General features: G+C 41.6%; 1 protein-coding gene across 1 annotated transcript in view; it reads right to left on the minus strand.

The window, feature by feature from the left end:
• The window catches only part of LOC310701526 (uncharacterized protein), a 54,716-nt gene that overhangs the window by 9,334 nt on the left and 25,488 nt on the right, over positions 1-19,894 (minus strand). Inside the window, exons 8-10 of the mRNA XM_083492542.1 lie at positions 18,992-19,200; positions 16,363-16,435; positions 4,634-4,751 (exon numbers count right to left, since the gene is read on the minus strand). Of these exons, the coding sequence (XP_083348668.1) occupies positions 4,634-4,751; positions 16,363-16,435; positions 18,992-19,200 (400 nt within the window). The remainder of the gene's footprint in view (positions 1-4,633; positions 4,752-16,362; positions 16,436-18,991; positions 19,201-19,894) is intronic.

Genomic DNA, 19,894 nt, shown 5'->3' on the forward strand with positions numbered 1-19,894 from the left:
TTATTAGTAGGATTGGAATGATGCTTGTAGTTAAATGTTAGACTTTGGTTGTAATGGAGATTTAATACAATTGTATTAACAGAAAAGATGCAGGAGAAAAAATTAACATAAGGACCCACAAAAGGGAAGGGGAAAGTCTATGGGAATTTATGGGGGGGGATATTTATTTGCTTGATAGTTGTTTGTTAATTTGAAATATATTCATAGATACCAAGCTGGGTTTCTACCAGGTAGACAAATGTGGTGGGACTGCAAATGCATTAAAAATATTGGGAAATGATATACTATGAATTGAAAAAAAATGTTTAAAATGAATTTTGTCAAACACCCTGAAGCCTTTTTGTTAGGTATCTCAAATCAAGAGGTACCAAAAGAAAAATGGACATTATTTATATATGCTACAACAGCGGCAAGAATCTTGATTGCACAATATTGGAAGATGGAAGAAATACCATCAAAGGAACAATGGCAAGAAAAGCTGATGAACTATGCAGAATTGGCTAAGCTAACAGACAAACTACGAGAGGACAAAAAAGGACTTCTAAAGAGTCTGGGAACCATTTACAGTTTATTTGCAGAAACAACAGAATGGACTGGATTCACTGGAAGGATTTGAATAAACTTTCACAACTTTATTTGAGTAACAGATATTTTAGAGAAACGATAAGGGATTTTATTTTTGTGTAGGAAAAGCAGGAAACAATAAATAAAACTAAATAACTCAGCAGAGGGGGAGTTGAGGGAAGTCCAGAGGAGGGGAGGGAGAATAATTGTAAATAACATGATGAATGACATTTGTATCATTAATTGTTATAAAATTCAATAAATATTCGGGGGGGGGGGGAATGAAAATAAAATATTTTTTTAAAAAAGATATCCTTTCTGTCTCACTGCTATATTTTGAAGTAGGGGGTTGTTCTGTAGCTCCTTGTGCTATTATTTCTATTCATATTGACTACATTGTTTGATCACATAGTTTATTATGTTTCTGATACACTGTATTAGATGCTGTGAAGGCCTCTGAGTGGGGTAAGTGGCCCAAAACTATGCAGGCAAATCAATAAAAAATAATCAGGCCTTGTTTTGAAGTAGTACCAGGCAGAGGGCCTTCTCGGTAGTGGCGCCCACCCTGTGGCACACCCTCCCATCAGATGTCAAGGAAATAGACAACTATCTGACTTTTAGAAGACATCTGAAGGCAGCCCTGTTTAGGGAAGTTTTTAATGTCTGAAGTTTCATTCTGTTTTTAGTCCTCTGTTGGGAGCCACCCAGAGTGGCTGGAAAAACCAGCCAGATGGGCAGGGTATAAAGAATAAAATTATATATATATATATATATATATATATATATATATATATATATATATATATATATTTGCTTTCGTAGATTTTCACGGGTACAGGAATGCAGGTTTTGGTGTCTTCGGGTGTCTTCCCGTGTAAGAGTTGGGGTGTCTAGGCGACGTTTCGACGAGGTCTCACTCGTCATCTTCAGGCTGGTGCTTTCGGCTTCTTGTTACTGGAACAGAGCAGGATCTCAGTGTTTGAGTTCCTATAAATACTGTTGAGGGGGTGTGGTGTATAGCCTCCAACGTTCTGGGCAGAGAGGAAGTTCCCAGGTTAGTATGCCTTTTCTTCTTTTGTTCCTTAATTACTTGAGGGATATCTTGAGTGATTTCTTGAGTGATATTCTGAGTACCACTTAGGTGGGTCATTAGGTGTGGATTAGTTGCTAAAGCTTTCGTGTCTTGACCTCTTGAGCTTGTGAAGAGTTTTTCTGAGAAGATGGCTGTACTGCACTTAGTTGTGCTCTGGCTTGGCTTCGTGTATAGGGGCGAGCTGTGGTTTTGTGCAACATGAACAAGCGTGACGACACGTCCCGCCTGCCAGACATCTGGAAATTAGCCCTCCCCACAAAAACCGACACCAGAACCAGAGGCACACAGAACGCCATCACCAATCAACCACACCAGACCCAAACCCAGACCCTCTCCACAGATAAATTACAGACACCATCCAGTAGCCAAACCATAGTGGCACCTCCGGATGCTGCACCCCCCTGCAATCCCTACACAGATCTAGCTGGCACAGGGCACAAAACCACAGCTCGCCCCTATACACGAAGCCAAGCCAGAGCACAACTAAGTGCAGTACAGCCATCTTCTCAGAAAAACTCTTCACAAGCTCAAGAGGTCAAGACACGAAAGCTTTAGCAACTAATCCACACCTAATGACCCACCTAAGTGGTACTCAGAATATCACTCAAGAAATCACTCAAGATATCCCTCAAGTAATTAAGGAACAAAAGAAGAAAAGGCATACTAACCTGGGAACTTCCTCTCTGCCCAGAACGTTGGAGGCTATACACCACACCCCCTCAACAGTATTTATAGGAACTCAAACACTGAGATCCTGCTCTGTTCCAGTAACAAGAAGCCGAAAGCACCAGCCTGAAGATGACGAGTGAGACCTCGTCGAAACGTCGCTAGACACCCCAACTCTTACACGGGAAGACACCCGAAGACACCAAAACCTGCATATATATATATATATATATATATATATATATATATATATAGCTGACACTTACTCTGAAGATCCACTGCTCACATTTCACAGTCAAGAGCCCACTTCCCTTTAAAGAGAAGTACATCTTTCCTCACTGAATAGGAGGTTGCATATTTTCATCCTGTTGTGTCTGATGGGACTGTGTGGTTGTGGGGCCTTAATGGTGCTAGTCTATACATTTGCTTATTCTTTTTTTTTATTAACATAATTGTAACATATTCTTCTTATTATTCCTTTTTGCCCAAATTCAGTAGCAATGGTTGTTATTCATCAGAATCAACTAGCATCTATTTTTACTTCTACATGTTCTAGATTGAAGGCAATACCAGTGTTGTGTAAGTCTAAGTAGCCATGATTTGTCTAGACGTCACTTCAGGGGCAGTGAGGGACTTGCAAGATAATACTAATACCTCTCAATATCCATGGATGAAGCTTTACTGGATGGTTATTTCAACTACTGTGCTGGGGTCTGAGACAAGCCTTCTGCAATGTGTGTGTCTGCGCAAGAAAGTAAGGTGGTTGCCAATTTGAAGTTGGTGAAGCAAAGAGATGTGTGTGGCCAGGAGCATTGTTTGGGTGCAGTTGCTCTCTTTGGAGCCCAGGGAGTCCATTAGAAAGTTAGTGTGCAGCGTAATGATCAGTGCCTTGGCCTTAGACTAGAAAAGACCCAAGTTCAAATCCCAACTCAGCTGCAAAGCTGGCTGGATAACTTTCAGCCAGTCCTGTGGAGTCAGCTACATTACTCATGGTGCAACGCTATAACTGTGTTATAAACATGCAACACCAGATGGCACCGTAGAGCCCAAAACTTTGCCTATGCGATTTTCCATAGAATTTCCCCCCCTTTCATTATAACCAGTGCTTTTTTTCTGGTGGGGGGGTACACAGAGGTATACATACCCCTAAACATTTATGAATCTTTGTACTTTTGTCCATTTACTGTATTTATTTTTCTTGATTCGAACTATAAAATGGTGGTTTTCTTGAGTCAAAATGAGAGCACCCTTAAACATTTTTTTTTAAGAAAAAAAGCACTGGTTATAACCATTTAATTTCTGACTTATTTATAGCAGGGCTCCCCCCCCCCCAATGTGTAGATCCAGCCACAGTCTCTCAGCCTAATGTAGCTGACGGGGATGTTGGGAGAATACAAGGCGGACAGTAGATGCTGCCTTGGGGGGATCAGTCCAGGGCTTTTTTCTTGCCTCAGGCAAAGGAGAAGATGGTGCCCCTCCCACTCCAAAAATATCTAGAAGCCCACCAGAGTCACAGTTGAATTTTACTTTACACTGATGACAAGACTATGTCCTCCAACATACTGGAGGGCTACAGGGGGAGCTTAGGGGGAGCCCAGGGCACGTAGTGTGACACACACAGCTCAGGTACTCAGTGTGGAAAAGAAATGTGTGTGTGTGTGTGTGTGTGTGTGTGTGCGCGCACACACACACACACACATGCACACAAGTCTTGTATATTTCCTTTTCAGAAATTCCCACCTTTAAGCCTTCAAAAATTAGGTAAAATGCAATTGATAATGAATATATTTCATAAAAAACAAAAATTATACCAAGCTGACTTATAATTACTACCGCCGAATGGAATTTCAATGATAGTAGTATAATGACGTCCCTTTTAAAGTGCCTGTATATTTGTCTGAGGTAAAAAGAAGGGTGATGGGGGAACGGAAGGGGGGGGTAAGTATTGCCTGTTAAGTGTCAAACGCCTTTTCTTTCACCACAGACGACTTGGACAGTAGCAAGGAAATATTTCACCTGGGAAAGAAATGTTAAAAACCACCCTTCACAAAATTAGAAAACCTGTTATCAAATGGCATAATCTTTTCAAAAATCCCAGAACATATACAGCAATAGAGACGACTTTTTGCTACACACTTGGCATTTGTGTTATGCTTGAGAGTATTCCCCCCCCCCTTATTTAAGGAACTGAAGTTTTGCTAGCTAACAACTTTGCTTTCTTACATTTTCTTAACTTGAGAGCTTCATTACATTCATGCCTTATTTCCTCCGCCCGCCTCCCCCCCAAAAAAACCCCTACATGTTACTTACGGAGAAATGCAGTTCACTCTCACTCCTCTATCAATCCACTCCGTCCCCAACGTCTGAGTTAACTTTACAACCCCGGCTTTCGAAGCATTGTAAGCTAATTGCTTCTGTGGGTGAGGAACTGGGTGGTTGGGAAGGGAGAGAGATAGAAATTTAGTTATTACTTCCCGACACAGAAAGAGTAAATAAAAACTGAAACAGTTATTTGTAGAGGTTTGGCAAACAGGCAGGTATACCTTTCCATTGTATTATCCTGACTTTTGGATCAACATATGGAAAATGGAACAACTGCAAACAGACCCCCCATAAGTATCTACATTTTAGTGTTACATATAGCAAACCTATATGCTATTTAAAAGAAACTGCCACAGTAAGACTTATTATTCCCATGTAAGTGTGTGTATCATATGCCAGCCTAAAGCTTATTATACCTGCAGATGCTTATTAAAATTAAAACTCAAACTATAAAAAGGCAAACAAGCACAAAGTTATAGAACATGGGTAGGCAAACCAAAGCCCGGGGTCTGGATCCGGCCCCATCGACTTCTCAATCCAGCCTGTGGAGGGTCCAGGAGTAGAATGTGCCCTTTTATTTAAAATGCATCTCTGGGTTATTTTGGGGGCATAGGAATTCGATCGTTCCCCCCCCCAAAAAAAATATAGTCCGGCCCACCACATGGTCTGAGGGACAGTGGATTGGCCCCCTGCTGAAAAGCTTTGCTGACCCCTCTTATAGAAGATCAGACATTTATGCAGATATTGGTGCACTTCTGTCCCGGAAACGCCAATCTCTCAAAGCAACTTGACTGGTTGGATGCTTTGGATGTGTGTGTGTGGGGGGAGGAATGCACACATGTCACATGTCAGTCAGAAACTAAAATGATCAGCTTTGTTAATTATAACGTTCACGCTTACAAGCGACTTTGGTATATTCTCCTCCTCCTTGCCCCTTTCCTTAAGCTGATATACCTGCAAAAAGACAGCTTATTTTTAGCAACCAAACCATTCTCGTGACATTTTAAAACAGAGTTTAGGCCCCACCAGGCAGTATCTATGAAAAGTGCCTATGAATTGATTTTAGAAGGAATTGATTTAGAATGCATTTCAATTAATTGATTGAGATTTTATGTAAACTGTGTTACTTTTATTGTTGTTAGCCACTCTGAGCCCGGCTTCGGCTGGGAAGGGCAGGATATAAATTATTATTATTATTATTATTATTATTATTATTATTATTATTATTATTAAAAATATTTTTCCCTGAGAGGGAAATAGGACCATATTATAGGTCAATTTCATAATTAACATGAATTTGTTGACAAGGATGTATTTCAGACCCATTTTTTTGTAATGCACATACAGAACTTTTCAAAGTTCAGACCATCATCCCACCCAGAAATACCCTTTTTAGTCATCTATTCTTCATCTGGGCTATTTTTATTCCCTTCCCCTCAATTTTATTCTGGCGTTCATTCATTTGCTTCAGTATTTCCATGCTGTCTTTTAGGGCCAAGCCCTTGCAAGGCAACTTAAATAAAACTGTCATAAAAATCATTGAGAACAGTGGCTTAAAACAGCAGTGTTTTGAATAATACACAGGTGAGCAACATATCATTGCAACTCAGCTAAAACAATTAAATCAGTTTCAGAATGGGAACAAGTATAAGACATATTTTTGTTTAATTATTCTTTCGATAATTATTGGGGTGGGTGCAATTCTGCCATAGATCACAAGTCTGTGGAGTTTAACCATAATCTCCAATAGTGCTCAACCAGATCCTTGCATCACTACATTCCCCAGAAGTTCCATATCAGGCCACGAAACACTCTTGCAAATTTTCTTTTTTCAGTTTTTCTTTTTTTAATTACAGTAATAATAATATGCTTAAATGGTTGGAAGTGTGGTAAGATTTAGGATTTTTTATTTCTAGAAAGAATAAGAAAATACAAATAAAAAGAAAACAAAAAAAGCCCCAGAAATCAAGAGTTAAATTATTACTGCATGTCAGAGTGGTTTTCATTTAATTGGGAGCAGTCCTATAACAAAGTCAGGAGAATTTGACCAAATAAACTAACTTAGTAAAACAACATTTTAAAAGGCTGTAGCAGATTTATCCTTCCAATTCATGTATTTTGCTTGCCTGCCTGCTTTCTCGCCGGTTTCTTAAAATCAACACGGTGGAAAAGAACGTTTTTGTTGAATTGTACAAAAGCATGTAAAAACATACCACATCTTGAAATCACTTAAATAGACATAAGACTGTAATCCTAGCCAGCCGTTGCCTCCCTTTTTCCACTGCATAATAAAACTTGATTAATAACGATTTTTAAAAAAGAATCCATTTGCTTTACAACAGAGAATTCATTTTTACAGACCCAACATATTTATTCAATAAGCTTTCATTACAAATATTTTCCCTCTTTTTGCTGTTGTTTGGTCTGGCATACCGGCAAGCAGCACTCCATGTGGGCTGGAGAAGAGGAGAGGAATCTAATTTCTTGATTAATTACTCTACTCAAGATCCAAGTTACATACAACTTTGGTAGTTAACCCCATCACCCTTGCAAAAGTAGCACCTGCTAAAGTTTCCAAATATGCCTGTTTATGATAAATTACTGCATGTTTGCTTAAAGGGGCCAAACACTTTTGCATCTTTCCCATCTGAGAGTCTTTGTTTCCAGAAAAGCAGAAACTTATTTATTTATTCAGGCAGTTCTCTGACCTCTAATTCTGAACAGACCTATCAGGTGGCTTCCTGCAGTGCTTATCATACATTCTATAAGAGAAACTTTTGTGACTTCTTCCTACTTCATCCCACCCTTGACAGCATAAAAGTTTGTTATAGAGATGGACAAATTTGTCAATTTCCATTTCTCATGTTTTCAGTCTTAAGTTCATTCTCTTTTCCACATTTCTGCATCACTTTGCTTATTTATCTATTTTTAAATCCTCATTCAATAGCATTCTATGAATATACACATTTCTGTAGGTAATTTTGCCTGACATTTGTGCAAGCAATCTCCCCTGATATAATGCATTCTATATGTTCTTTTCAGCAACATACACATTTTTTGCACACATTACTTGTCTGGAAAACCACGTTGCAAAATTCAGAGACGTGCAAATTTCGAAGGACGGTTTTCTTTCCATTCGTGTAGCGTTTTAGAAATTGCAAATTTGGGAGGTTTGGTCTTACACCGCATCAATTATTATCAGTGATACAGTCGGGGGGGGGGGAGCTATGAAAGGAAATCTCTCCTTGTTGAGTGAGATTGTGTGTATGCTTCAAGCTGAGCAGCTTGCAGAACGAAACTGCAAATTGGGAAGAAGGACCGTGCAGAAGGTCCCAAATCCTATCTCCAGTCGAAAGGATCAGATAGCAGGTAAAGCGAAAGAATTCTGCCTGGGGTCCTGGAGAACCACAACAACAACAAGAAGAAGAGTTTGGATTTGATATCCCGCTTTATCACTACCCTAAGGAGTCTCAAAGCAGCTAACATTCTCCTTTCCTTCCTCCCCCACAACAAACACTCTGTGAGGTGAGTGAGGCTGAGAGACTTCAGAGAAGTGCGACTAGCCCAAGGTCACCCAGCAGCTGCATGTGGAGGAGTGGGGAATCGAACCCCGTTCACCAGATTACGAGTCCACTGCTCTTAACCACTACACCACACTGGCTCCAACTTGTCAGAGTGGTCAGTACTTTCATAGACAGCCAGCTAATATGATCCGATCTAAGGCAGCCTACTTTTTGGGAAACAGCCATGCTTAAGTCATTCTCACTATTTCTGATGCTTGTGCTGGGAGTGCCGTTTATATAGCCCAAATGAACATAAAAGAAGGAGGTACCAGGAGACTTGGAGGAATCTTGAGGTTTAGGGGGAGGAAAAGTCCTCATGGCGGGAACATCCTAAAACAACCCAATGAGGATTGAATTTAGGGGCGGGACTTTCCAAAAATCTCAATGTTATGATTGTCTGCATGGATTCTTTTCTTAATTCTCATCTCACAGCTTGATCTCAATTACAAGGGAATTATTCCTCCTTGGGTCCTTTAAAAATACAAACATTATATGCATTACTATGTGTATCATTATAAATATAATATTACACACATATTTCATACATATACCACCCCGGTTTTCCTAAAGTAACCAGCACATAAGTAAATATATACAACAATGCCTATAAAAATACTTAAGGATTAATTCCTTAACGCTGCAGAAATATAATACCACATGTGGTTTGACTATTTCATACTTTTTATACTCTCTGCAGGTACCCGTATTAAACTGTCTTAGATGCCTCCTAGAAAACTTTTTTATTTGAAGAAGCCTACCCATACATAATTTAGACTTGTATTTTAACGTATGCTATTTTACCTATGTGTTACTGCTAATGGTTTTATGCATTTAGAGGGTTGTTTTTGTTTTAATTAAGTGTCTTACAAATCTTTCCTAATAAACAAATAAATAAGAGATGTAGTTAGCATATAAAGGTAAAGGGACCCCTGACCGTAGTTAGCATATAATTCCCCATATAATGTGCCAGAGTGGCTGGGGCAACCCAGTCAAATGGGTGGGGGTAAAAACAAAAACATAAGAATAAGAATATTTAAATAGTCAGACTTCAAAAACAAACAAAGAAACCGACAGTTTGCAGGTGGCTCAGACATAAGCAGGCACTCTGTGCAAGAGGCAGTCCAATGTGGGCAAAGCTCACCAAATCCCATATGTAAGGGCATAAAGCAAGCCAATGTAAGTTAAGCCAGTGTAAAGATACACCAGATATACCAAACCCTGTTCAGCAGTGGAGCACCTGCTGCTCTGCCTAAGCCTGGCAGAGGGAAAACAAGCCTTTTTAAAGCCGTGTTTGATGCTGGTCATGTGACCAAGGAGAAAGTATCCCCATGGCCCACGAACAGCCCCTTTTAGGGACTTAACACCAGGCTCAACTAAGCCAGATTTGGCTCACCTGGGATGAGCCCGTGATGCTGTCATATCGTTGGCTGAGCTGGAGTTGGGGACCGTGCCGGTTTCAGGTGCGATCTTGCCTGTTTGGGGTGAGATCTCTCCCCAAATCACACGGGAGCTCATGCACTCTGCAAGCTCCCGTGCAATGATGATGAGATCTTGCCCGAAATCAGCACCAATGTTGATGTCGCTTCTCCGCCTCATCCTAAGGCCTACCCACAGCGTTGCCTCCTCAAGGGTTTCCGCTGCTTGAGGCATTGGCCTCACTATTCCTGATGGGTGGGCCGGCCCTGGACTTCAAACTGGCTGAGCCAGGGAACAGAAAACGAAGGGAATGAAAGGGAGAGGATGGAATCCTGACCTCTACACTCCACATAGCAACACTTGTGGCATACTACATGCATTTCTGAGTAGTATTTTGTCAGGGTTGATATCTGAGAACCCACTCTTGCAGAGATATGACATTAAGAAGATAAGAAAAGCCTTGTGGGATCAGGCCAAAGGCCCGTCTAGTTCAGCATCTAGATCCCTATAGGATGCCCCCAAGCACTGGCGGAGGAAGAGGAGTGCGGGGGAGCGCACCGCCCCCGGCAGCGCGATCCCGGTGGGGTGCCAACGTGGCTGTCCCCCACCCGCACTGGGCGCCATGTCCCCGCAGGTGGCGTGCCACACCCCCAGGACACATGTCACACCCCTGCAGGCAGCGTATCACGCCCCCAGGATGTGCACCACACCCCCGGGACGCGCGCCAGCCCCACCCCACCCGCTCTCCGCCCCCCGGTGCCAGAGCATGAAGCTCCACCACTGCCCCCAAAGGCTTGAATTTATTGCAGACTTGAATTGCTGTTTGTTTTCCAGCCGAACAGTGAACCCATTTCCAGTGCTGATCTTTTCAGTGCTGCAAATTTAGGCAGAAGCGTACTTTTAAATTAAACATTTCAGAGCAGAGTCGAAAAGAGATCAATGAATCACAGTGCTGAAAATGCCCTTCTTGCGCTTTTAATATTATTAACAGGATCTCTAATCCAGTCGTATTATGGCAACAATGATATCAGGAAATTGTTTCTGGAAATGATTTTTCAGCAGCAGTGGATTACTCTGAACATGTCGGTTCAGCTCAGAGGAGTGCCGCTTTGCCACTTTCGTGAAAAATAATAGTGTTTGAAAACATCTCTCTATTACCCTAATCTGTTTTGCCTTCCCAGAATTCCTGGTAGCTGTCTTGAAATAGCTGAAGGGGAGCTAGTATAGAAGATGGAGTGTGTTTGCTCTCGCTTGCTCCAAAGGACCAATGAGTGGAGGAGGCAGCGATGGCCAACGATGGACAAATTCATGAAGGATTAACTATTAACTATGATGGCAAGGCTCTACCTCCAGAGCTCGAGGCAGCATGTGTGCTTGTGCTTGGGCCCTGCTTTTGGGTTTCCCACAGGCATCTGGGTGGGCACTGGGAGAACAGGAGGCTGAATTAGAAGGGCCGCTGGCCTGATCCTGCAGGTTCCTCCTATGTTTGTGGGTTCTCCCAAAAGTAAGAGTGGGAACACAGTGCCTTGGGAGATGATGGGCTCTCCTTCACTGGGGGCACTTAAGCAGACGCTGGATGACCATCTAACTGTGGACCATGTAACTGCATTGCTGATCCTGCAGGATGTTGGAACCGATGACAGTACAAGACCCCTTTCAACTCTAAAATCATTACTTTTCTTTCCCCCCCAGCTCCAGTTCTTCAAAATTTGGCAGTCTGATACTCATAGTTGACAGACTTTGCCACAGTTGGAGGTACTGTTTTGAGCCTCAGTTCTCTTTAGGTCAATGGATCTCAACACATCATGAAGCGTTTCTAGGCTGCTCTCATAATAAGAGCGAGAAGCTATTTATGCTGGCCTGACACAGAATGTTTAAACATTGTGAATGTCTAAACGTGATTCCTTTTCAGAGAATGGAGTCTAAAATGTTTGTGAGATCTTCTACTTTACAGATGCCTTTGACTTGACTAGCAAGTCCTTAGTGACGCTCTCCCTAATGGCTTTGGAAATCCACACCTTTCACCTAGAGAGACTCAGAGATAGAATGCTAAGCCTTTTTAGAAGGCTCTGGCTAAAAACTGAAGTATACTGGGTGCCACTGCTTCCTTGAGGAATCTGGTGTAGAACCAGTATTCGTACTGTTTGTGTTCAGGAGTCAGTTTGCTTCCAATAGGCTTTGCTTGCATATTTATAAATAAACATATTACACGATCTCTCGTGCCTTTATAACCCAAATGTAATGGTTTTGTAGTCCTGCCACTGAATTTCACACCAGGATATCCTAAAGAATAGCACTCTTATGCTGCCCATTCATTATGCATTCTTTTCTAGATGCATTGACTTTCCCATTTCTAGCAATCAGCTCCCAAAGACTGTTTCTTTTCCTTCTCTCCCTTTTCCAAACTTCCCATAAGGTATTCAGTAATCTAGTTAGTAGCCAACACGGTGCCCTACAGATGATGTTGGGAACTAGTGCTCCCATCAGAGCCAACCAGCTGAGAATTCTTCTCTGGCTCAGGTTAAAATCTATGCAGGTGAACAATTCAGGGGTCATAATGCTCACCTTATATATCAGGTGATCACTGGGGGAAAACAAGTCCAGTGGTATTATTATGTTTGAGACGGATCCAGTGAGTTGCTGCCAATTAGGGAAAGACTGTACTGGTCTACATGGATCAATGGTCTGACTCAGAACCATCGCTGTGCCCAATTTGACATTCTGCGAACGACATTTAATTAATTAATGGTCCTCTGTGAGCAGCCTTTAACATGGCTAGCCCAAAATCCAAAAGGGCAATCCACATACAGACTCTGTAACCTGAGAAATGAATGAGCCTTTGAGGAGAATGAGGAATATCAACGCTGGAGTAATGCGGTCAGCATCATGATTATGTCTGGCCTCTCTAGTCTAAATCACCAGGCCTACTGTTCTTCAGTCATTTGATAAGGAAAGCTCATCCTCGATTCTTTTCCTCCTTACTTAGGGAACACTTACTTATACCAGTCCAGTGGTGTCCAAATCGCCAACGTGTTAAATGGCCATTTTGTAATCTATATTCACAGTGCATTTTCAGCCATTGGTATAACCTAACTGCAAGCCACATGCATCATGCAGCACAGGCCATTGAGCATTGCTGCTGTGCAATCTTCATTCCTGCAGACATTGGTGCAGGGAAGAGACTGTGCTAGACCATCAAGGGGTCATGTTTTATACCTGCCCTGCCCCTACCCTCTTCCTGAGACGCTTACAAGGAGGAACTGCTCCCCTAAGGATTTGCTCCTGCTCTCTCTGACATGTTTGTGGGGACTGGCCTTTGCCAGGACCATGGATTTATTTGGACTTTAGTCTTTTTTTAAAAAAAAATACATAAAAAAGGTTTGCATTTTGTTGTCTTAAACTTTTGAAGAGTATATTTTCCCTATTTGAATTTTATTCTCGTGTGTGAACCATTGTGAGCTGCCTTGGGAACCTTTTTGGCTGAAAGGTGGCATGGAAACCAGCCCTAACTATCACAATCCCATTAATTCAAATAGGACTTCTACAAAAGCCATATCTGGTGCACTGTAGACCTCAGCCTTCGCTTTCCACCACGTGTTCTGGGTCAGGTATTGGAGAGATCACCGTTTATTGTACATTACCACTGAACAATAAACAATACAGGGAATGCATTTATTTATTTTTTTACTTTAATCCCTACAGGACTTGTTATTGTCCTAAACTGAGACCAGTATTTTCCTCCCCTTATTAAAAAAAATAATCTTTTTTTTTTGTTTGCAGAGAATGCCTTCCACTTGGGCAAGAGCGACATCTCTGGTATTAAAAACCGTAAGAGAAACAGCTGGTAAAAGCACTTGAAAAAAAAATTAACAGCAACATTATAAATGCATTCCCCCCCCCCCTGAAGAAACAGTTAAAGTTACTAAGTAATAAACTGAACAGAATGTCATAGAATGTCAAACTGGGCACAGTAAAAATAAATGTTATTCCCAAGGAAAATAAAAAGACTGCATATTTATGTAACATTCAGCAGATGGACATGATATTAATATCGAGCTTTTCAGTTGCACTTCTATAGCTACTGGATTTCTCTCTCTCTCTTTCTTTTTTTTGCCTAACTTGGCAGCCCACAGGCACCATTTGATTTTTGGATTTGGACAATCCTGCAACAGATGTCCAGACCAATAAAACAAATTCCTAAAGGGCTACGCTTAATTTGTGTAATTGATCAATTTTTGTTACATGGGCCTCAGTTCACCAGCATGTAACTGCCTTCCAGATTAGCTCTGCAGTTGGGATTTCGTTCCATATGTTGCAATAGTTTATTGGCTCCTTGACGACGTGGCTGATACAACAGCGCAAGTGGGGAGACACCTGTTGGCAAGAAGCATCAAATAGAACAATTGGTATTAGAGCAGAGGCAAGAGAGCCCAGCTGGCACACTAGGGTACACTCACAGGCATGGGCCCAAGGCTGGGAGCGGAAAGGTCATTGCCAATAACAAACAAAGACCATCTTCCAAGGCCAAATGGGCCTGGATAGACAAGGCAACAGGGCAGAGGGTGGGTACAGACATGGGTGTGAATCAGCAGAGGCAAGTGTGGCCCAATTTGGCTCTAAGAGCTAAAGCTGGGGTAGCTCTGATGCACAGCCTGCACACGTCACACCTGGAATAAGGCAGGAGGCTGCCGTATGATGAGCCAGTCCACTGGGTCCATCTAGCTCAATATTGTCCACATTGATTGGCAGAGACTCTACTGGGTTTCAGGCAGGGGATAGTCCCAGCCTTGCCTGGGGATGTCGGGGATCGAACCTGGTACCTACTGAATGCAAAATGTCCTGTGACTGAACCACGGCTCTTCTCCTTCTGGAACCAGGAATTCATCAAATTGTCTGAGCAATTCAAAGGACGATGCTGGAGACCAGTCAGAGCTCAATTTCCATATACAGTGGTACCTCGGGTTAAGTACTTAATGTTGGGAAACTGCCAGGGAGATAACGTCCATCTGAGCCCCCAAGCCGGAGTTCTGGACGTCCATCGGCCTCCCGTAGTCACGCAGATCCAACAGTTAGGGGCACAAAGCCTTTGGAAATTCCTAGCCACATTCCTAGGCTGGTGCACCCTCTTTCAGCAGAAAGCACAGTCAAAAGCTTGCACCGCAGAAGAGCAGAAAAGCATATTTACAGACTTTATTTAGAACATGAACAGAACAAAAGAAAACACGTCCATTCTCAGTCAGCGTCTCTGACCATCTGAAATCGAAAGGAAACAACAGCAGAACAAAAACATCCTGTGAACAGGACATGCGCAGACTCTGTGACTCCCAAAGCCTGCTCCCTTTTAAGGTGGAACGGAAATATCCTAACACTTAATTCGTTCTGGAGGTCCGTTCTTAACCTGAAACTGTTCTTAACCTGAAGCATCACTTTAGCTAATGGGGCCTCCTGCTGCCACCGCGCCGCTGGAGCCCGATTCCTGTTCTCGTCCTGAAGCAAAGTTCTTAACCTGAAACACTATTTCTGGGTTAGCAGAGTGTGTAACCTGAAGAGTATGTAACCTGAAGAGTATGTAACCAGAGGTACCACTGTACAAGGTGGCTCTCTACCTGCAGTATTTCGGGGCTGTTCTCCCCACTATATAGAATGCAGTGGTAGAACTATGGATTCCACCATGTCAGCTTTAAGGTGGGTGTTAAAGTATTATTATTATTATTATTATTATTATTATTATTACAGTCATACCTTGGTTGATGAACGCCTTGCTAGTCGAATGTTTTGGCTCTCAAACGCTGCAAACCCGGAAGTGAGTGTTCCGGTTTGCGAACATTCTTTGGAACCCAAACATCTGAAGCGGGTTCCAATTGGCTGCAGGAGCTTCCTGCAGCCAATCGGAAGCCGCACCTTGGTTTCTGAATGTTTTTGAAGTTGAACGGACTTCCAGAACAGATTCCGTTCAACTTCTGAGGTATGACCGTATTATGTATTTAATTTATATACCACCCTCAAGTTCTCGAGGCGATTCACAAGATAAAAAGACAGGATAGAAGCACAAAAGAGGTAGTTGAAACAAAACAAAACAAAACAAAACAAAACAATAACCCCATGCTTGTATGACTTCACTTCTTATACTGCATAAAAAACTCTCCAAGTGCCATGAAAACAGCACATTAGGCAGAACTCTACACTGTTATGCTCATTCCATACTCTTGCAGGAAGCTTCTCACATGGGATAACTTTTTTTTATATTAAAAACAACAACTATACCTATCCTACCTGCAGCCTCAAGTGCTGCTGTTCAGAATCCTACCATTTACCACATCATTCTGCATAATGGGTAGATTGGCTGTGAGCTTCCCAGGTGCATCGTGAGGTGGAAACATCCACCAACCAAGACAAGGGACTTTAGTTCCGGTCCTGTATATAAATGGCGAAAGGATTAACACGCCTTTCACTCTGAGGGTGAATGTAGATTATACCCAACACCTTTCTTACATAATAAAATGTGTCCGCTTCAGAGGGCTTTAACCCCACCTCCTTATAGGAGTAATAAGTGCTCTAAAATGGAGAGGACAGATAAATGTTGAAAAATGATATCAATAAAATTTTTGTAGTACATTTTCCCTAATACAAAATGTCAGTGATTTACTTCTGCGCAATACAGGTTTAATTGATTCAAATAGCATCGGCAGTAATTAAAATATGGATTCTGAAGCACAACTGTTAGCTCTCATCACTCACCTATTAAACTTGCCATAGATGCTGTGTTAATTATCTTCCCATATCCTTGATTCAGCATAATGCGGCCTGCAGCCTGTGATAGAAATTAAAGGAAAGACCAGTGACCCCTTTTGTGATTCCGCTAATAATGACATGATAATAAATTAGTACTCACTTTTCAGAAGAGTTTATGTGCTAACTAATTTTCCCCTTCTCTAAAGTGCTTGATGTAAAAACTTGATATGGGGGAAATGGTTAATGCGGGAAAGTTTACGTAGCCATTTTAGTGCACTCCCAAAGTGCGGCTCCCAAAAGCCGTCAGCAAATTTGGAGTCTCTGCTTTAAGTCCTTAGAGCCGATGCTGAAAATACGGGGCCTCTTTTAAAGGACTCACCCTGTATTAGCTTGAGTTTTTGTATCATTAGTAAATGCAAGATGAATGAAGCACCCCCCCCCCAAAAAAAAAATCTGTACCCATTGCCCTGGTTGCAAGCCCAATTCAACTTGCTGGTTTTGACTTTAAAAACCCGAAATGTTTGTAGGCCACATGATTTGAAGGGCCACCCGCCCCCCCTTTCAGGCAACTGTAGAACTACCTTCTCATTGAGCTGTGAATGGTCTCATTCCCAAGTGTTAAATGGATGTATAAAATACACCTCTTTAAATCTGCCTGTTATAATTAAAGCCTTTCAAAAGAGCTGGCCCTAAAGGGAGAGTTTTTGAGTTCTGATATTGTTTGGCTGTTCTTTTAAATTGTGCTAAAATATTGTCTACATTGCTGCCACTGATGCTTAAGTTTTATATTTTGCTATATTGAATTCGATATTCTCATGGATTTAGGAAAGAGAAATCAAGAAAAGCCATAATTTAATTTAATTTTGAAGTGTTTATCACCCACTCTTCAATGAATGTTTTCAATCTCTGAATGAGAGTTCCACGGCAATTCCTTACATGTCTAGTCCTTGCTTTCTATGTTTGTAGCTTGGACTGTAGATCTTAAAACCCCCAGAAGCTGAGCCATAGCAGTGGGATGTTCTGTTACTGGTCTGTGCTTCTGTACGCTTCTGCTCTAGTGGATAGAATATGGTGACGCCTAGGTGGCTGGTCTGATCCAATAAGATGATTGTGATATTACTGAATGCTAACAAGAGGCGATTACAGACGGAAGTTTATTGTGGAATCGGCGCCGTTCTTGCATTGTCCACATGACATCATAATCACAATGCCAGCCTGATTTTTTTTATTTGTTTAACATTTAATCTAGAGTTCCTCTTTGAAAAACTGGTAAGTAACAATAGAGCAGTTTTTGGGTGGTGACATTTTGGTGAGTGGTCTCTATAGTCACATCCGTATTTTTGCTTGTGCCTCACCTGAGCACAGCCAGCCATTTTGTTTTTAGTGACCCAAATGATGCAAGCATGCCTCCCTCCACCAATTGCCACATACCGAAGGCATTTCAGAGTTTCAACCACTCAGACAGGAGGGGCTATTCTATCAAAATCTCAGCACATTGAGAGAGACTATGCTGCATATTGTGGTCAATATCCAATTCTGTCAGCTCACAGATTTCTGGCTGTACAACAGAATCTACTTTCCCTCCCTCTCCCTCAATCATCCTATAAATCTGTTCTGGGGGTTACTGCAACCCTCCAGAGCGAATCTGGCGAGGATGAAGGGCACACGAGGAGAGCTGTCCCTTATGGGGGTCAACCTTGCAACCTTGATGTTATCAGTACCATGCTCTAACCAACTTAAGCTATCCTTGTGTTAATACAAGGTAGTTGTGGTACATACATCAGGACCTTAAAAAAAAAAAATTAAGTCAGAGGCCTCGTGCAAGACCTATTTTATCAGAATTTCAATCCAGCTAAATATCAGACTTGTGCAAGATCTCTCTTTCCTCCTTTCCCTAGCCTTTGACACTTGAGGAGCCTATTTTTATGACCTGCCCTATTCATGTGACTGTAATTTGTTATAAACAGTTTTTATTGTTATTTTAAAAATTGTTTTAAACTACCCTGAGACCTTAGGGCATGTAACAAATCAAATAAATTAATTACAAAAAAAATGTGTGTTGTTTTTTAATTAAACCCCTAAAAAATAGCACAACCATCCATTGTGCCCATTGAGAAACCTGATAATTAATGGGTGGTGATGTTTCTCTTGGGCTCTTTTGCACACTTCCTGCACAGACAGATATAAAAATTGCCTGCACATCTGCAGATCAGGAAAGCAGTGTACAGTGGAAAGATAAGCAGTTACTATTGAGGGGAAGTTTCAGAACACAAATCACAGAAACATTCCACCAAGGATCACCCATGGAAACAGCATTATGGCCATGTGTGTGTGTGTGTGTGTGTGTGTGTGTGTGAGAGAGAGAGAGAGAGAGAGAGAGAGAGAGAGAGAGAGAGAGGGCCCTCACATGTCAATTGTGCACAAAGAAAAATTGAGATCCGGGCAACTCAATTACAAGATATACCGTAACTTCCATCAAGAAACGCCTTAGTAAATATAGTTTCGGCAAATTATTATTGCTAGAACCTTGTAAAGTAGTCAGGATAGTGCTAGCAAATATCTGATAAATATTGTTTTGAACGCTTAAAAATGGGAAACATGTTTTATGTAAAGCATTGCAGGGTCCAATACTCACCTGGCAACACAAAAACAAGCCTCGCAAATTCACATTGAAAGTTTTGTCCCATTCTTCCAGGGAGGTAGCTTCACTTGGTGAATTCATGTTGATCCCTGCATTGTTACATGCAATATGGACTGTGCCCCACTTATCTACGATCGTACCAAGCATCCTCTGCACATCTTCCGGTCTGCTTACGTCTGCTGCTATAGCAATGCTTTTTATCCCTAAATGAAGAAGCAAAACAAACAGAAAACATCTGACTTGCTTGCGGTTTTGTTGATGTTGTCATCGGTTTGCTCTTTCAACCCTCTTAATTACTGTGTGTCATTGCAATTAATACAGTAGTGGTAATAATTTGCAGATGCATAATTTTCAAAGAAGCAAAACCATTTTCAACTGTGTACACTGGTACCTCGGGTTAAGAACTTAATTCATTCTGGAGGTCTGTTCTTAACCTGAAACTGTTCTTAACCTGAGGTACCACTTTAGCTAATGGGGCCTCCCGCAATTTCTGTTCTCATCCTGAAGCAAAGTTCTTAACCCAAGGTACTATTTCTGAGTTAGCGGAGTCTGTAACCTCAAACGTTTGTAACCTGAGGTACCACTGTATGTGGTTTATTTTTTTAAGTAACATTTCAAAAGGGCTAAGCACAATCAACCCCTTGCAAGGCTTTTGGATTTTGGCCGAAGCTTTGAATACCCCGCCATCTACTGGCAAAGGATTTCAACTGCAACTCTTCTACTGAAACGTTTGAGATGCTGCTGTCGGTTGTTGAAATCTTTATTTGTGTCTCCTTCTCACCCGTCTTCAATTTTAGAATGCAATTCACTGTATTTGGTGGGTGGGGTGGGGTTGTCTCTTGGCTGCAAATATATCTGAGAATGCCAGTACCCACAGCTGCCTCAGGAACCAGAGCT

Source organism: Podarcis liolepis (genome assembly GCF_965112155.1).
Source record: "Podarcis liolepis genome assembly, chromosome: 2".
Lineage (NCBI taxonomy): Eukaryota > Metazoa > Chordata > Lepidosauria > Squamata > Lacertidae > Podarcis > Podarcis liolepis.